Source organism: Salarias fasciatus, chromosome 15, assembly GCF_902148845.1.
Source record: "Salarias fasciatus chromosome 15, fSalaFa1.1, whole genome shotgun sequence".
Taxonomy (NCBI): Eukaryota; Metazoa; Chordata; class Actinopteri; order Blenniiformes; family Blenniidae; genus Salarias; species Salarias fasciatus.
In genome coordinates this window covers 29,107,964-29,122,860 of record NC_043759.1, presented here as the reverse complement: position 1 = coordinate 29,122,860, position 14,897 = coordinate 29,107,964, and the positions used below count along the sequence as shown (strand labels likewise).

Below are 14,897 nucleotides of genomic sequence, written 5' to 3'. Positions count from 1 at the left end.
AGCCATCGGGGAGGAAACGAGGCATAAAGTACAGTCCAGCTGCTGCGGTCTCCCAGCTCTCAGTGTTGATGTCCAGAGCTTTTATGTCTGCTTGCAGACATCCTTGTTGTGCAGCTTGGGACATCCAACAGGTCTTGTGCCAGACGCTAGCTCACCGTACAAGACGTCTTTCGGGATTCTGCTGTCTTCAATCTGGCAAGCTTCCATCTGGTTCTAAGGCTGTCATAGCCAGCAGTGGCACTGGGCATAAGCTCCCTTTGCTTGTAAAATGCTCCTCATGGCGTGCGTCTCCAAAAGCCTATGATGACAAAGTCCAACTCCTAGCCTGCTCGTGTGGCTCAGCCACCAAACCCGACGGAACTGCTTCTACTAATAGGAGAGGGGCGAGGGCGGACCGCCTTAAAATCAGATGCTTCGGGTAGATGGCGGCTTGTCAACCTGGCCCATCTAGGGGGAGGAAACCCCTGATTTCAAACCTCCATTGCCTTGCGGCATGCACCCTGGAAAGGACACTGGCTTTGCTTCACAGCGTCGGCACAACACAGGAAGCTGCAGTTACCAGTGATAAGTCACAGTGCTCAATTGGAGTAGAGTATGGCGCCAGGAGTTGCTTGCGACAGTGGGTGAGACTTAGGTTCCACTAGGCAGCTATCGCCCGCCTCAAGCTGGGCAGCCCCCAGCCAGTAAGGTATGGTCTCGCCACAGTCTGCCTTCCTCATTGGGTGCATGGGGATTAGGTTAACACCGACAAGCAGACTGCAAACACTGCACCAGGCAAGAAAACACGAAACAACAATAAGAGACCAGTTCTCAAACTTGGAACCTGGAACGTCCGCACAATGACCAGCGGACTATCGTCTGATCTTCTATCAATCAGCGATGCAAGGAAGACAGTCGTGATCAACGATGAGCTGCTGTGATTACGGGGAGACATGGTGGCTCTGCAAGAAACGTGCCTTGCTGGAACAGGCACACTCCAGGAGACAGACTTCACCTCCTTCTGGCAGGGAAAGAGTGCCGAGGAACATAGAGAGCATGGAGTAGGATCTGCAGTGAGGAACTCCCTGCTGAGAATGGCTGAACCAGGAGACAGGGGATCTGAACGCCTGCTGACTGTCCGAACATCTTGTCCTGCTTGGTGACCTAAACGCCCGAGTTGGTGCCGCCCATGACTCCTGGCCCTCCTGCCTCGGACAGTTTGGAGTTGGACAGATGAATGAAAACGGGCAGCGCCTGCTGGAGCTTTGCTCTCATCATGGCCTCTGCGTGACCAACGCCTATTTCCAGACCAAGCCACAACACAGCGTCTTGGAAACACCCACGCGAGCAGCCCTGGCACCAGCTGGACATGGCCATTGTCGGATGTGCGAGTCTCAAGTTGGTGGTCATCGCTCGCACATACCACAGTGCGCACTGCGACACCGACCACTTCAACCCCAGAAACTCCACCACACCAAGCAGAAGGGGACGTCCCACATCGACACCACCAAGATGCAGTGCCCAGAGAAAATTGAAGAATTTGCCAAATATCTGGAGAACGCCCTGTCTGCAGAACAATCGCATGAATCCGCCTCTGAGAAATGTTACCAACTCCGAGAGACAATTCAGAAAGCAGCCATTGCAACATTTGGAAGAAAGACCTCCAAGAGCTGTGACTGGTTTGATGTGAAGTCCAGCGAGATGACTCCAGTCATCGAAGCAAAGAGAGCTGCCCCAGCTGAATACAAGCGCTCACCTACAGAGAAGTCCCTCCAAGCACTCAGATCAGCCAGGAGCAAAGAGCAGCAGACGGTAAGAAGATGTACCAATGAGTCCTGGCAACAGCGCAGTGAAAACACCCAGAATGCAGCAGCTACAGGCAACATCAGAGGAATGTAAGAAGGGATAAAGAAGGCCCTAGGACCGACACAAAGCAAAACAGCGCCCCACAAATCGGAAAGCAGTGAAGTGATTACTGACAAAGCCAAGCAGATGGAGAGATGGGTGGAGCACTGCTCAGTGTTGTACTCCAGAGAAAATGTTGTTGTCACTTCTGCGCCATCGAGCCGCTACCAGTCATGGAGGAACTGGACGCTGAACCTACCCTTGAAGAACTGGGCAAGGCCATCGACAGCTTGGCCTGGGGAAAAGCACGGAGAACCGACGGCATTCCACCAGACCTAATCAAGCGCTGCAGGACCACCTTCTGCAGACACTACATGACGTCCTCTGTCAGTGTTGGAGAGAAGGAGGTGTGCCACAAGACATAAGAGATGACAAGATGGTCACCCTGTACAAGAACAAGGGTGAGAGGAGTGACTTCAACAACAACATAGGCATCTTGGCAAAGTGTACGTCCGAGTAATGCTAGCGCGCCTACAACAGCTACGAGAGCGAGTACCCAGAGTCCCAGTGTGGATTTCGAGCAGAGTGCTCCACAGTGGACATGATCTACTCCCTTCGTCAGCTGCAGGAGAAGCGCAGAGAACAACAGAAGCCCCTTTTCAATGCCTTCATTGACCTAATGAAAGCGTTTGATTTGGTCAGCAGGGAAGGGCTCTTCAGTCCCCTGGTGAAAACTGGATGCCCCCAAAACCACACAGCATGATCAGGTCATTCCACAACAGCATGAAGGCGACAGCGCAGTACGAAGGGAGCATGTCCGAGCCCTTCGACATCAGGAGCAGGGCCCGCCCTTGCCCACCCTCTTCAGGATCTTCTTCACCCTGCTCCTGAAGCACGCATTTGGGACTGCCTCAGAAGGCCTGTACCTGCACACCAGACCAGATGGGAAGCTGTCCAACCTTGCCAGGCTGCGAGCAAAGACCAAAGTTCATGAGATCATGATCAGGGATCTGCTCTTTGCTGATGACGCTGCAGTCACCTCACACAGAGCAAGAGCTCCAGGAAATCATGAACAAATTTTCTCAAGCCTTCAAAGACTTTGGGCTCACGATCAGCCTGAAAAAGACCAATGTGTTGGCCCAGGGTGTGGAAACACCACCTGTCACCACCATCAACAGCTATGAACTAGGCGTTGTGCACCAGTTCACCTACCTTGGGTCCACAATCAGCAACAACCTGTCCCTCGACGAGGAAGTCAACCAGCGCATCGGGAAGCCTGCAACTACACTTGAATGGCTCAATACACGTGTCTGGGAAAACCCCAAGCTGACAACCACGACCAAGATGGCGGCGTACAACGCCTACACCGTCAGCACTCTGCTGTATGGCAGTGAGGCAGAGCAGGAGCAGAGGCTGAACGGTTTCCACATGTGCTGCCTTCGCTGTATCCTCAACATCAAGTGGAGCAACAAGGTGCCAAACCTAGAAGTCCTCACAAAGCGAAGGCAGTGCTGGCTCAGCCATGTTCGCCAGATGGAAGACGCTACCATGTCCAATAAAAAAAGGCCTACTGGGCAGAGTGGAAGAAAGCTGGCCTGAAGAATTAATCCCAACTGAAGGAGAAAAGGAGCTGGAAATGAGGTGAGAAGAGGACAGGAGGCGTCACGGCAGGCTGTGGAGAGTCTGAGACACAGTAACACACTGATCCTCATCAGAAAACATGCTCACCGAGGAAAAAGCAGACAGATGTAGGGAGGGTCGGGATGGTTTATCCTTTCCTTTAATCAAGTGTTTTAATGAAGAATTTCAGATAAAAAGTGAATGACGAGTGAAGGGAAAACTCTTCGTTTCTGCCTCTGTCTGTCCCTCTGTTTCACTGACAGAAATAAAACCAGCCTGGTTTGAAAAGCAGTGGAAAGGTCATTTTAAAGAGAGAAGAGCTGAAGACCAGGTTTATTTCTTTACACAGTATGAAGGAGAAGACCCACCTTGTTGCTGAACTCCACCATCTTGGCCACGATCTCCTTATCGATGTTGGGAAAAATGGATTCTCCGATGAACTCCATGTCCTTGGTGGTGAGCTGGTCCACAAACACCTGGAAGGACAGGAACATCCTGAGGAGTTCTGGCTGCAGGCCAGAGCACAGTCAGCTGCTCGGCCTCCGTGACCTCCTGACCTGAGTGAACCTGTTGAGGAAGGACTTGGGGAGGCCTTTGCGGCCCCCTCCCTGAGTGAAGGGGTTCTGGCAGCCGAAGATCTTGGTCTTGTCCTGCTGGACCTGGAAGCTCATGCCCAGTTCGGGGATGAAGATCTCGGCGCGGTGGTCGAAGCAGGCGTTGAGCCCCTCCAGGACGGACTGCGAGGCCAGGTTCAGCTGCGGGGAGACGGGTTAGAGTCCTGCTGCTGCGGCAGGGACACAGGAGACGCGCTGTGTGGACAGCGTCCTACCTCATCCAGCACCACCCAGTGCCCCGCCTTCAGAGCCGCCAGCAGGGGGCCGTCCCGCCACGCGAACTCTCCGCCCTTCCCCCCCTCCACCGGGAGGTCGGTCCCGAACAGGTCGGTGACGTCCTACGAGAGAACGCGGGACGTCAGCCTCACGGCGCCGCCGCCTCCCGCCGCCACGCCAGACACTCACCGTCTGCTCCGACAGGTTGATCCGGACCAGGTGGTGTCCCGACGCCTTGGCCAGCGCCGCCACCAGGCTGGTCTTCCCCACGCCGGGCGAGCCCTCCAGCAGCACCGGCCGCTGCAGCTTCAGCGCCCGCAGCAGGCGCTGGGCGTTCATGGCGGTGGTGCCGGCCGCCACGGCGTACTCGGGCAGGCTGCGGCTCTCCGTCTGGGGACCTGGAGGACCAGAGGACACTCAGCACGGCGGAGAACCTCCACCCCCCACCTGCTGCAGCTACACAGCAGCCTCCACCTGGGACAGTCTGACGGCGTGAGAAACTGACAACCACAAAGAACCACAGGAAGACACTAACCTGCTACACCCACACTATGTGGTAAAAACAACAAACATTAATAAATAAAGCTGTCAAACATAAGCGCTACAGACGGTCAGAGTCCTATCCAGTTCTTAAGAAATGTAAAAACTACAAAGAAAACTTGAGAGAGTAAAATCCTTTCTTGTTTGATTTTAACAAACTAATCGATCCATGATATTTTGACATATCGTATCTTACATCAGGGCGCTTACTCCTCACCGGAATAATGTTGAACTTGTATTTAGAGTGTTTCCTCTCTGTACCGTCAGACTGTCGCCATGGAAACCAGCATGGCAGGATGCAGTGAGCTGTGCTCTGCGTGCGACGTCAGTACCGAGCGCGATGTAGAAGGGGTCGATGCCGAAGAAGCCGTCCCCCCACTGCGGCTCCCGGGGCAGGCCGCTGTCGTACACCCTCAGAGCGTCCAGCATGTCCTGGTCCAGGCGGGTCATGCTGCTGAGCCGCTGCTGCAGGAAGCCCAGGCAGAGGCGGCGAGCCCGCAGGGCGCCGTCCGCGCAGGCCGCCGTGGTTCCTGCAAGGCAACGACCGGGGCAGAGCTCACCCGCCGGCTCGCGCACTCGACTGACCGTCAGGAGACGAGAACGGACGCTCACCCGATCCGATCCCGTCCACGTAGACCAGGCAGGCGGCGTGGATGAAGGCGGTGACCGTGTCCAGCCGGAGGTCCCACTCCTCCTCCTCGTCCTCTAGGGACCCCATGGTCATGAAGCCGTCCTCGTCCCGCTCGCACACCGCGTTCAGGAAGTTGACCCAGGACAGGATGTCTCGGACGCTCAGGATGCAGCGGCGGCCGAAGTCCTGCCGGGTCAGCCAGTCGATGAAGTCCAGCATCAGCTCCGCCACGTCTCCGCCTGAGGGACGACGGAGGAGGACAAACGGGCCGTGACCGAAGGAGCCGAGGCCGGAATTCCACCGGAGAATCGTGGTGCCGTACCGTCGAGCGAGAGGCCGGGCCGCAGGTTGTGCTGGACGATCTGAACCAGGTCGGCGCGGCTGTTGCTCTGAGGACACCAGATCTCTGTGAAGCGGTTCCTGAGGGCCGGAGACAGCTGGACAGGGAGGGTCGCCGTGAGTCCACTGCGGACTCCGCTCTCTGGGCGGGTCTTCCAGGCATCGGGGTCTTACCTCCTTCTTCCCAAAGTCTCCTCCGGGGTTCATGGTGGCGACCAGCCGGAAACCTGCCGCCGCTCGGATCAGCTCCACGTCGTCGTTGTCCCCGCTACCTTTCTCTGCCAGCACCAGGGACTTCTCCGTCTCCAGAACACTGGGCGGGACGAGACAGGCCGTACTGCTGAAGCCTCACGCCCCTCATTCATCTCCAGGTCTCTCAGGTGAGCTCATACCTGTTGAGTCTCTCCAGCACCGAATCGTCTGCCAGAGAAATCTCGTCCATGAGGAAGACTCCGCCCTCCTTCATGGCCAGCACCAAGGGCCCGTCGTGCCACTGAAACAGCCTGCTGTCCTCGCCGTCCGTCTGCAGAGAGGACAAGGAGGAGGAGTTCACAGTCCTGGAAGCTCCAGCACAACAAGTCTTCAAGAAACTCTGCACAGGTAATCTGACTGAACCACAGACCCTGGGCCATCCGGTCCACCTGCTCTCTGAGAAACACTCCTCCAGAACCTTCCTCGTTCTGTCTTCATGATCGCATGTTCTGAGTCCATTTGAGTTGTGTGTGTTAGAAAGACGCCGGTTCCCATTCAGGTTATAGAGCTTATAGGCAGCTAATAAAGCTCTTAAGATAAATGTGTGTGTCATCTGCATAGAGGTTAAGAGCATGAAAGATCTGTCTCGAGCAAATAAATAATAAAAAGAAGAAACTCAAATAGAGAGAGAGATCCTGGAGGAACGCCTTAGAGGAAGCCTGCAGGCTTCAGCAAGAATGGTAAGGAAATGAAGTCTACAGTGAAATCTAGTCAAGCTGTGTGTCCTTCACCTTGGAACTTGTTAGTGCTGCTGGGACCGGCTCAGGTTACCTGGTGAGTGTGTCTGACGGGCCTCAGGCCTCCCAGGAAGTCGGACGTCTCCATGTGCAGGTGACAGTTGACGGAGAAGAACTTCTGTCCGGCCAAAGCAGCAAACAGCTGGCAGATGGTCGTCTTCCCACACCTGAGGAGGAAACGGCGTGAACCACCGCTGAGCGGCCAAGATCACCAGGGACCCGTCCCCATCTCTGTCCGTTACAGATGAGACTCGGACTCTCACCCAGTGTCTCCCACGAGCAGGACAGACTCGCCAAACCGCAGCGCTCGCCCCACCAGCACGGCCAGGCGCCTCATGCCGTGGGTCCAGACCACGTGGCGAAACTCCTCCGGGACTCCGGCGATGCTGTCGATGAAGGGACCTGCCGATCACAGCGGCTCACATTACCCATGAGCGCACGGCTTCCCGTCGATGCCCCGTCTGGTCGATGAGCGGATGAACGGCGCGAACTCACTGAACTGGCTGGTGACCTGCTTCTGGCAGAACAGGCTCTCCGGGTTCACCGTCCTCTTGAAGTGCTTCTCCAGGATGTGGGCGATGGTGGCTTCCTCCTCCGGCTTCCTCACGCGTCCGGCCAGCAGCATGTACCCTGCCAGAGAGGACCGGAGCGTCAGCGGGGCTCCGCCGGCCGCCGGTCGCCACGGGGACCGCCCGGTTCTCACCGTCGTCTGCTAAATGCTGCAGCCAGTCCTGAGAGGCCTCGGTCTGCTCCTGCAGCCGGTAGCGGTCCGCCCAGCGGAACAGGTCTCTGAGCGTGATGAAGCCCTGCTTCCCCGCGAACACGGACGAGCCTCGGCGGAGGGACTGCGGGGGAAACGCAGCGCGGTCAGGACGGCCCGCGGTCCGGCCGGACGGCGGCGGCGCTCCACACTCACCTGCAGGTCCTGCATGACCCGGACCAGCTTGGTGCAGTAGGACGGAGGCAGGCTGCAGCGCTGGTGGAGGATGGTCTCCAGCTCCGCGCTGGGCAGCTCGTCGAAGTGCAGCTCCACGAAGCGGTTCCTGAACGCTCTGGAGAGAACCTGGAGGGACGGAGGGAAGCAGGTCGGTCCAGTTCTGGAGAGAACTACGTCAATCTACTGACCCGCTCAGGACCAGAGCATGAGCCGTCTCACATCAGAGAAATAAAACTATGAAGACACAAGGAACCTTTACACTGAAATCACACGAAACGACCAGCATGGGTCCACGGCCCTCCTCATGTCCCCAACATTCCATCCCTGGATACTTTGAATCCCACGTTAAAACAAATCCAGTGAAAAGGCAAAAGGCTGGACGCTGCTTTGATGGATTATTATTATTATTTTTTTTTTAGTCAATAACCTACAAAGTGCATGTTTGATCTGAAGGTGGCGCACTATAAACAAGTGCTACGCCATTAGCTCAACAACATGAATCAATATTTATTAATCAATATTAATTCAGCAGCTGCTTTCTATACAAGTCTCAGCCTGAACCGGTGTGAACGGCCTCGGGAGGTATTATATTGAAAAGTGATGCAGAAGAGCGTGAAGCCATCATATCTATTGATTATTTCTTTATCAATCCCAGCGTGGCGCTGTGCAGAGCTGTTGGCAGTCCAGGGCTTACGTTTACGTTTATGTGGGAGGAAACGGGGATTTGAACCTGGATCCCTTCGCCGTGAGGCGAGAGCACCGACCACTGCACAGATTACCTTCCTGCCGCCGTAGTGCCCCGGCGGGTTCTGGGTGGCGAACAGCATGAACCGGGGGTGGGCCTTGATGACCTCCTGCGTCTCGGCCACCAGCAGCTCGCGGTTGTCGTCCAGCAGGCGGTTGAGCGCCTCCAGCACGTCGGTGGGCGCCAGGTTCAGCTCGTCCAGCACCACCCAGTAGCCTTTCCTCATGGCGTCGATCAGGACGCCTGCAGCGCACACAGAGCAAGGCCGTGGAGGGAGGGTTACCCTGGCGTCCCGCCGACTGACGGCAGAGTCTCACCTTCAGTCTTTAGATTTCATGTCACTTGCCTTCAGCCTGTCTTCACTGACCCATCACCTTCATTTCCAGGCTTCATCTCACTCTACATCTTGATCCTTTACATTGTCCCAAGTGGATTTTCATCCAGACATTCGTGTATTGATGATGGTTTTCCATCCACTGCATTGACCCTTCCCTGACACTCCAGCCACTGACCTCAGCTCTCAGGCATCATCTTCATTTCGTACCAGCACCCTGTCTTTTTCCAGTCTTCACCTCAGTATTTACTCAGATCCGTCATTCTTGACCTTCGTCTTTGTTTTCATCAAGGTAAATAATTAACCTTCTGCCCTGACCCACTCCCTCCACCCTTCCTTTACACCCTGCTCATCCCATCACCTCCACCCTCAGTCTCACTCTTCACCTCCACCTAAACTGGTGCTCGAAGCGAACCCTGATCCTGGACGTGTCTGTAGTTTTTACCGTAAGCATTTCAGATTAATCGTCACTCTTCACCCTGGTTGTCTTCGTCCTCGGTGAGGACTGACACACTGGTGTTACTGACGGAGAATGAACCGTCCTGTAGGGGGAGCAGCAGCTCCGAGTATCCCTACCCTCTTTGAAGACCAGCTTCCCGCGGTCGTCGGACGAGTAGCAGCCGATGTACTCCTGGATGTCGGTGTGCTCGTGGTTGTTGATCCTCACGCACTGGTTCCCCGTGGCGGCGGCCAGCCAGCGGATCAGGCTGGTCTTCCCCACGGACGTCTCGCCCTGGATCAGGACCGGGTGAGTCCTGCGGAGAGGACATCGATCCGCCATCAGCTCGCTGCGGAGCGCCTGAACGCTCCCGGTCGATCCTAACGGCTATTGAGCGGAGCGACGGAGCGGACATATTGAAACACGAGCGGCGCCGCACGGATGATCGTCTGATCTCAGGGGACTTTCTTCAGAGTAAAACCTCTGCAGTCAGTTTTCACTGTGAAACCCTTCAAACAGAGGAGCAGCGTGAGGCTCTGGACGGCCGGCCGCCAGCCGCCGAGGGAACCTCCAGAGAGACAGGAAGTGAGGGTTCTCCTACCCGGCCGACACCACCCGGACCAGGTCCCGCAGGTTGAGCTTGACGGAGGCGGTGAGGATGTAGCTGGGGTCCACGGCCGGCTCCAGCTCGCCCTGGGACACCCAGTAACCCTCCATCTCCACACAGCGCCGGGCCGGGGGGGCCGGGATGGGCTGCGGGAACACGGCACCGTCAGAAACCGGCTGGGGAACCCCAGGGCTGTAAAAACAGGGCGCTGAAGCGTGGCGGGCGGAGGACCTCGGGTCCAGGCGGCCTCACCTGTTTCAGACACTTGAGGTTTCCCATCAGGATGTGCTGGCAGACCAGCTTCTGGACCAGGGGGTGGGAGCTCCGGTCCAGCTGGGTGAGGAAGCTCAGGCAGAACCCCTGAGAACCAGACGGCAGTCAAGAACCCAGAGAGCAGAGGGAGCGAGAGACATCCGACACCAGGAGAGGCTGATGTCAAACTACGCCCATCACCGGGTGTTATTTGGTACAAATGGAGACATAAAGGAACAGCGCTTCAGCCCGCCGGCGCCCCCTACCTCGTAGAGTGAGCGCTGCAGGCCGTGGCAGGGGTCGGCCGCCACGAAGCGCAGCGCCCTGCACAGGGTCCGCAGGCTGTAGTGGGGCCTGTGGCCCGTCCCGTCCACCAGGTGGGCCTGGGCCTCCTTCCGGACCGCCAGGTAGAAGCTGCACAGAGGAGGGGGTGAGAAACCAGAGCCGGACCCCCCCAGACCCCCCCAGACCCAGTCCTGGACACCCACCTGATGATCCCAGAGACCACGCTCTTGGGGGGGTTCAGAGTCCTCAGGTAGTCTGAGACCAGGACCCGCAGGTCGGCCTCGTTCTCCAGCTCCTCCACGTACAGCTCGGTGAACCTGAGACACAGATCCGCTTCAGACCGGCTCTTCTCATGGCTCCTCTAGTCCGCGAAAGTCCCGGCAGCACAACTCCGAACATTTAGCATCCAGTCACACAGAGACCGGAGACCTGGGTCCAGACCGGGACCGAGGCTCCCGCCAGGGGTTCTCACCGGTTCCTGAGGCCCAGAGGAAGGTTCCTCTTCCCCACGTCGGTGGCCGGGTTCATGCAGGCAAACAGGCGGAAGTCCGGATGTCGAACCAGAGGCTCTGAGGAAACAGAACTCTGTTCAGGAGCGACCAGACGAAGAGAGAGACCAGAACCAGCAGAACCAGTGTGTGTGTGTGTGTGTGTGTGTGTGTGTGTACCAGTGTCCCCTCGGTCCAGCAGCACCAGCGAGCCCTCGCTGCCCTCCAGCAGTCCGCTCAGACACTCCAGAGTCTCTGCAGCCGCCAGGTTGATCTCATCCAGCAGGATCCACTGGCCTTTCTTCAGAGCCTGAGCCAGCGCCCCCTGCAGGCCGCAGCGCACGTCAGCCGCCTCTGTGCGTGAGTGTGTGCGTCTGTGTGAGAGTGTGTGTGTGCGTCCGCCTCACCTCCACAAAGGAGAAGACCATGGCCGCCTCGCAGGCTCGGATCTGCTGCTGAGTCTGACTCAGTCTGGAGGCTAAAAGCTCCCACTGCTCCTGCAGCACAGCCGCTACACACACACACACACACACACGCACACACACACGCACACGCACGGGTCATTAGTAGAGTTCCTCAGTCCCACTGAGCGAGTGTACCATGTGTGTTTTGTGTGTGTATGCTGTACTGTGTGTCCAGTAAGTGAGTTCTGTCCAGTGTGTGTGTGTGTGTGTGTGTGTGTGTGTGTGTGTGTGTGTGTGTGTGTGTGTGTGTGTGTGTACCGTTGCTGTGGTCCTGCAGCTCGGCCCTCAGTGCGGACTTGCAGACGTGGTCCATCAGGGTGAGCAGGTCCTGCCAGCGCTTGCCCCTGAAGCAGGTCTGGACGTGGCCCAGGAAGGTCAGGTTCTGCCGCCGGGAGTACGTCTGGGAGAACAGGTCCTCGAACGCCTCGCGCAGCGGCAGCAGCAGCTGGCGGTGCTCCACCGGCTTGTAGCTGCAACGCACACCGACACACACTCCGCAGGGTCAACGCACTGCGGGCATGAGGTCTGCTGTGTGTACAGTGTGTAGTGGAGTGTATACAGTGTGTGTGGAGTGTATATGGAGTGTGTAAAGTGTGTGTGGAGCCTCACCCTCCCAGCAGGTCGGCAGTGTCGCTCTGCTGGTTCATGTTCACCACCTTCAGCCGGTGTCCTGCAGTCAGTGAACGCACCACAGTGAGAGAGGATCAGGTGGAGCTGGGGGGGGGGGGGGGGGGGGGTTGGGGGTTCTAACCTGTGATCCCGGCCAGGTGCTGCACGGTGGAGGTCTTGCCCGTCCCCGTCTCTCCCACCAGCAGCACCGACTCTCCTCTAGCCACACACACTGCCAGCTGCTCCAGCAGCACCGAGGACGGCCGGGTGGCGGCGAAGGTCTGCTGGGAGCTGAGAGCCGGAGCGTCAGAACCCAAGAATCAGAACCGGAACCGTCAGAACCGGAACGTCAGAACCAGAGCGTCAGAACCGGAACCATCAGAACCGGAACCGTCCCGGTCCTGCCGTCAGAAGCACTTACACACTCAGCTGCACGGCTTCGGTCTGCTTGCGGGGCAGCGTCACTCGGCCCACACACACCTCCAGATCACACACTCTCACCGCGGGGTGGTACAGCCGGCACAGGTGGTGCGCCTGCAACACACAGAGAGGAAAGAGGACAGGGGACAGGGGACAGGGGGACAATCAAACATCCAGGATTCCTCTTCCAGCATCCATGTAACAGAGTCCAGATGTCTCTGTCCAGGTGTGTCTCCTGTCCTGCTGCTGGTCTCACGTCTCAGTGACATGACTACACTTTCTAGTCACTGTTGACCACATCAGATGTTTGTTTTTGCCGACTGTAGATATTTATTAGCCGGCGAGAGAGGGAGGCTGATGTCAAATTACAAAGCTGGACTGAAATGCAGACCTCGGGCTCTGCTCGGTACCTTCTCTCTGGAGATGTTGAGTTTGCTGCCGATGATCTCGGCCATGCGGAGCCGACTCTCCGAGCGGGACAGCATGGCTGTGAAGCAGTCCAGCGCCTGAGGGACAAGGACAACACCTGTTCGTCTTCTGCTGAGAACCCAGGAGAACCGCTCTCACCGCTCTGCATCACAGGAACAGACCTCCTGGAAGACGTTCTGCGCCGTGGCCGACGAGGACCCGTCGAAGTTCACGCTGATCCGGTCGCACCACTTCAGGAGGTCCCTGCAGAACCAGGAAGTCCATCAAACATGATGACAGAGGACAGACAACAGGACAGAGGAGACAGGACAGAAAACAGGGCAGACAACAGGAACGGACAGAGGACAGACGGCAGGACGAACTCTGTGACCTGCACACATGTGTTGACCTGAGGCAGCAGCAGGAACCACATCGATCAATCAAACATACAGTCAGCTGTTCTATCGGAGAACAGAGCAGAACATGGCTGTTCGATCCTCTGCAGGGCGTGTGTGTGTGTGTGTGTGTGTGTGTGTGTGTGTGTGTGTGTGTGTGTGTGTGTGTGTGTGTGAGGAGAGAGAGAGAGGGGGAATGGGACTGCTGCATAGTTTGATATATACAGGCCAACGTCATTTACTGAAGTACTGCTGCAGATTAGAGTATTTACTGGAGTACTGCTGTAGATTACAGTGTGTACTGGGCTCATCTGATAAATCTATCAGGCAAAGTATTTTTCCACATACTTGGAAAGCGGCTGCTGTGACTCATTTATCAGGCTGGTGACCAAACAAACGTGGCTAATTTCAGGCCCATCAGTTTACTACAGCTGCCTGCCCATCTGAACAGAAGCCACGCTCCTTTACACCCTCTTCAGTTGGGTTTTCGCTCCAACCGTTACGTTCTGGAAGGTGTTCAGTCGATGTTGGACACAGGTGGCGCTGTGGGGCAGTATTTCTGGACCTTCAGAAGCGTTCCATACTGTACACCATCAGGTACTTTTATCAAACTGTCTTCTTTTAATTTCTCTGTGGAAGCAGCTAATTGGTTTAACTCATATTTATCAAACAGGAAGCAAAGTGTCCGCATTGGTAAATCCCAGTCAACAAATCTCAACTGTAACTTTGGAGTTCCCCAGGGATCGATACTGGGGCCTCTTTTTTTTAGTTTACACATAAATGATCTGCCTTCTGTCTGTCCAGCTGTCTCCATACAGATGTACGCCGATGACACAGCTATTTACACACATGTTGAAACTAAACAACAAGCAGCAGATAAAGTGAATGCAGCTGTGGTCCAGGTGTCTGACTGGTTGAGGGACTCATGTTTACATCTAAACACAAACAAAACGGTTTCTATGTTTTTCTCACGTAAGTCCACAGAATCCGACCCCGACACCGTGATCAACGGAAACAGTATTCAGGTAGTGCCTGAATTTAAATATCTCAGAATCAAATTAGACTCAAACTTGACATTTAAAAAGCACGTTAAAAAGGTAGAAAACACCATTAAATTCAATTTAGCCAACATCAGACACATAAGACCAGACCTAACCATAACCCAAAACTTCATGCATGCCACTTTGAAATCCACAGAATCGTCATGAACCATGGATAATCATGGCTAAATACAAGCCAAATTCTGTCACTGGGTTTACCCAAACATCCCTAAAGTCTTCTGTATTGTACTGTACTGTGGATTAGGTGTTTTGTATGAACGGTTTTTATTTCCCATTTTTAACAACCTGCTCAGGGACTACAGATGTAAATGAGCTAAAGGTGAATTCTGGCGTATTTACAGTCTTATTGGAAAAGAAGTGTTGATCAGTATGCACTGTCCCTAGATAGATAGATAAATAAACAAATAAATAACAGTGTGTACTGGAGTACTGCTGCAGACTAAACGGACGCTCCTCACCGCAGCGACAGCGACCGGCCCTCCAGAACGGAGCTCCTGTCCTCGGGGTTCTCGGGGTTCTGCCGGCTGCTGGGTTCCGGGTCGGAGTGGTTCTCCCCGGTCAGCTGACAGTAGATATCCAGCAGGCGGTCCGACACCAGCGCCAGGCTGGAGAACCTGCTGACCAGAACCTGCAGAGAGGAGAGCGTTCAGAGCGGCTGCCAGAGGGACTGATGGTTTGGG

General features: G+C 55.8%; 2 protein-coding genes across 2 annotated transcripts in view; one reads left to right on the top strand and one right to left on the bottom strand.

The window, feature by feature from the left end:
* casp8ap2 (caspase 8 associated protein 2) overlaps window positions 1-14,897 on the top strand; it is a 32,862-nt gene that overhangs the window by 259 nt on the left and 17,706 nt on the right. The window contains exons 2-3 of the mRNA XM_030111049.1: window positions 6,330-6,338; window positions 11,226-11,236. Of these exons, the coding sequence (XP_029966909.1) occupies window position 6,338; window positions 11,226-11,236 (12 nt within the window). The 5' untranslated portion in view covers window positions 6,330-6,337. The remainder of the gene's footprint in view (window positions 1-6,329; window positions 6,339-11,225; window positions 11,237-14,897) is intronic.
* The window catches only part of mdn1 (midasin AAA ATPase 1), a 39,552-nt gene that overhangs the window by 20,832 nt on the left and 3,823 nt on the right, over window positions 1-14,897 (bottom strand). Inside the window, 30 exon segments of the mRNA XM_030111045.1 lie at window positions 3,813-3,920; window positions 4,002-4,199; window positions 4,274-4,396; window positions 4,464-4,672; window positions 5,147-5,344; window positions 5,427-5,684; window positions 5,768-5,882; window positions 5,959-6,097; window positions 6,177-6,307; window positions 6,808-6,940; window positions 7,037-7,175; window positions 7,269-7,403; window positions 7,477-7,618; window positions 7,690-7,836; window positions 8,490-8,698; window positions 9,366-9,544; window positions 9,830-9,981; window positions 10,088-10,195; window positions 10,354-10,501; window positions 10,576-10,689; window positions 10,845-10,941; window positions 11,041-11,185; window positions 11,268-11,371; window positions 11,583-11,794; window positions 11,934-11,994; window positions 12,076-12,224; window positions 12,355-12,467; window positions 12,764-12,859; window positions 12,944-13,025; window positions 14,676-14,845. Of these exon segments, the coding sequence (XP_029966905.1) occupies window positions 3,813-3,920; window positions 4,002-4,199; window positions 4,274-4,396; window positions 4,464-4,672; window positions 5,147-5,344; window positions 5,427-5,684; window positions 5,768-5,882; window positions 5,959-6,097; window positions 6,177-6,307; window positions 6,808-6,940; window positions 7,037-7,175; window positions 7,269-7,403; window positions 7,477-7,618; window positions 7,690-7,836; window positions 8,490-8,698; window positions 9,366-9,544; window positions 9,830-9,981; window positions 10,088-10,195; window positions 10,354-10,501; window positions 10,576-10,689; window positions 10,845-10,941; window positions 11,041-11,185; window positions 11,268-11,371; window positions 11,583-11,794; window positions 11,934-11,994; window positions 12,076-12,224; window positions 12,355-12,467; window positions 12,764-12,859; window positions 12,944-13,025; window positions 14,676-14,845 (4,314 nt within the window).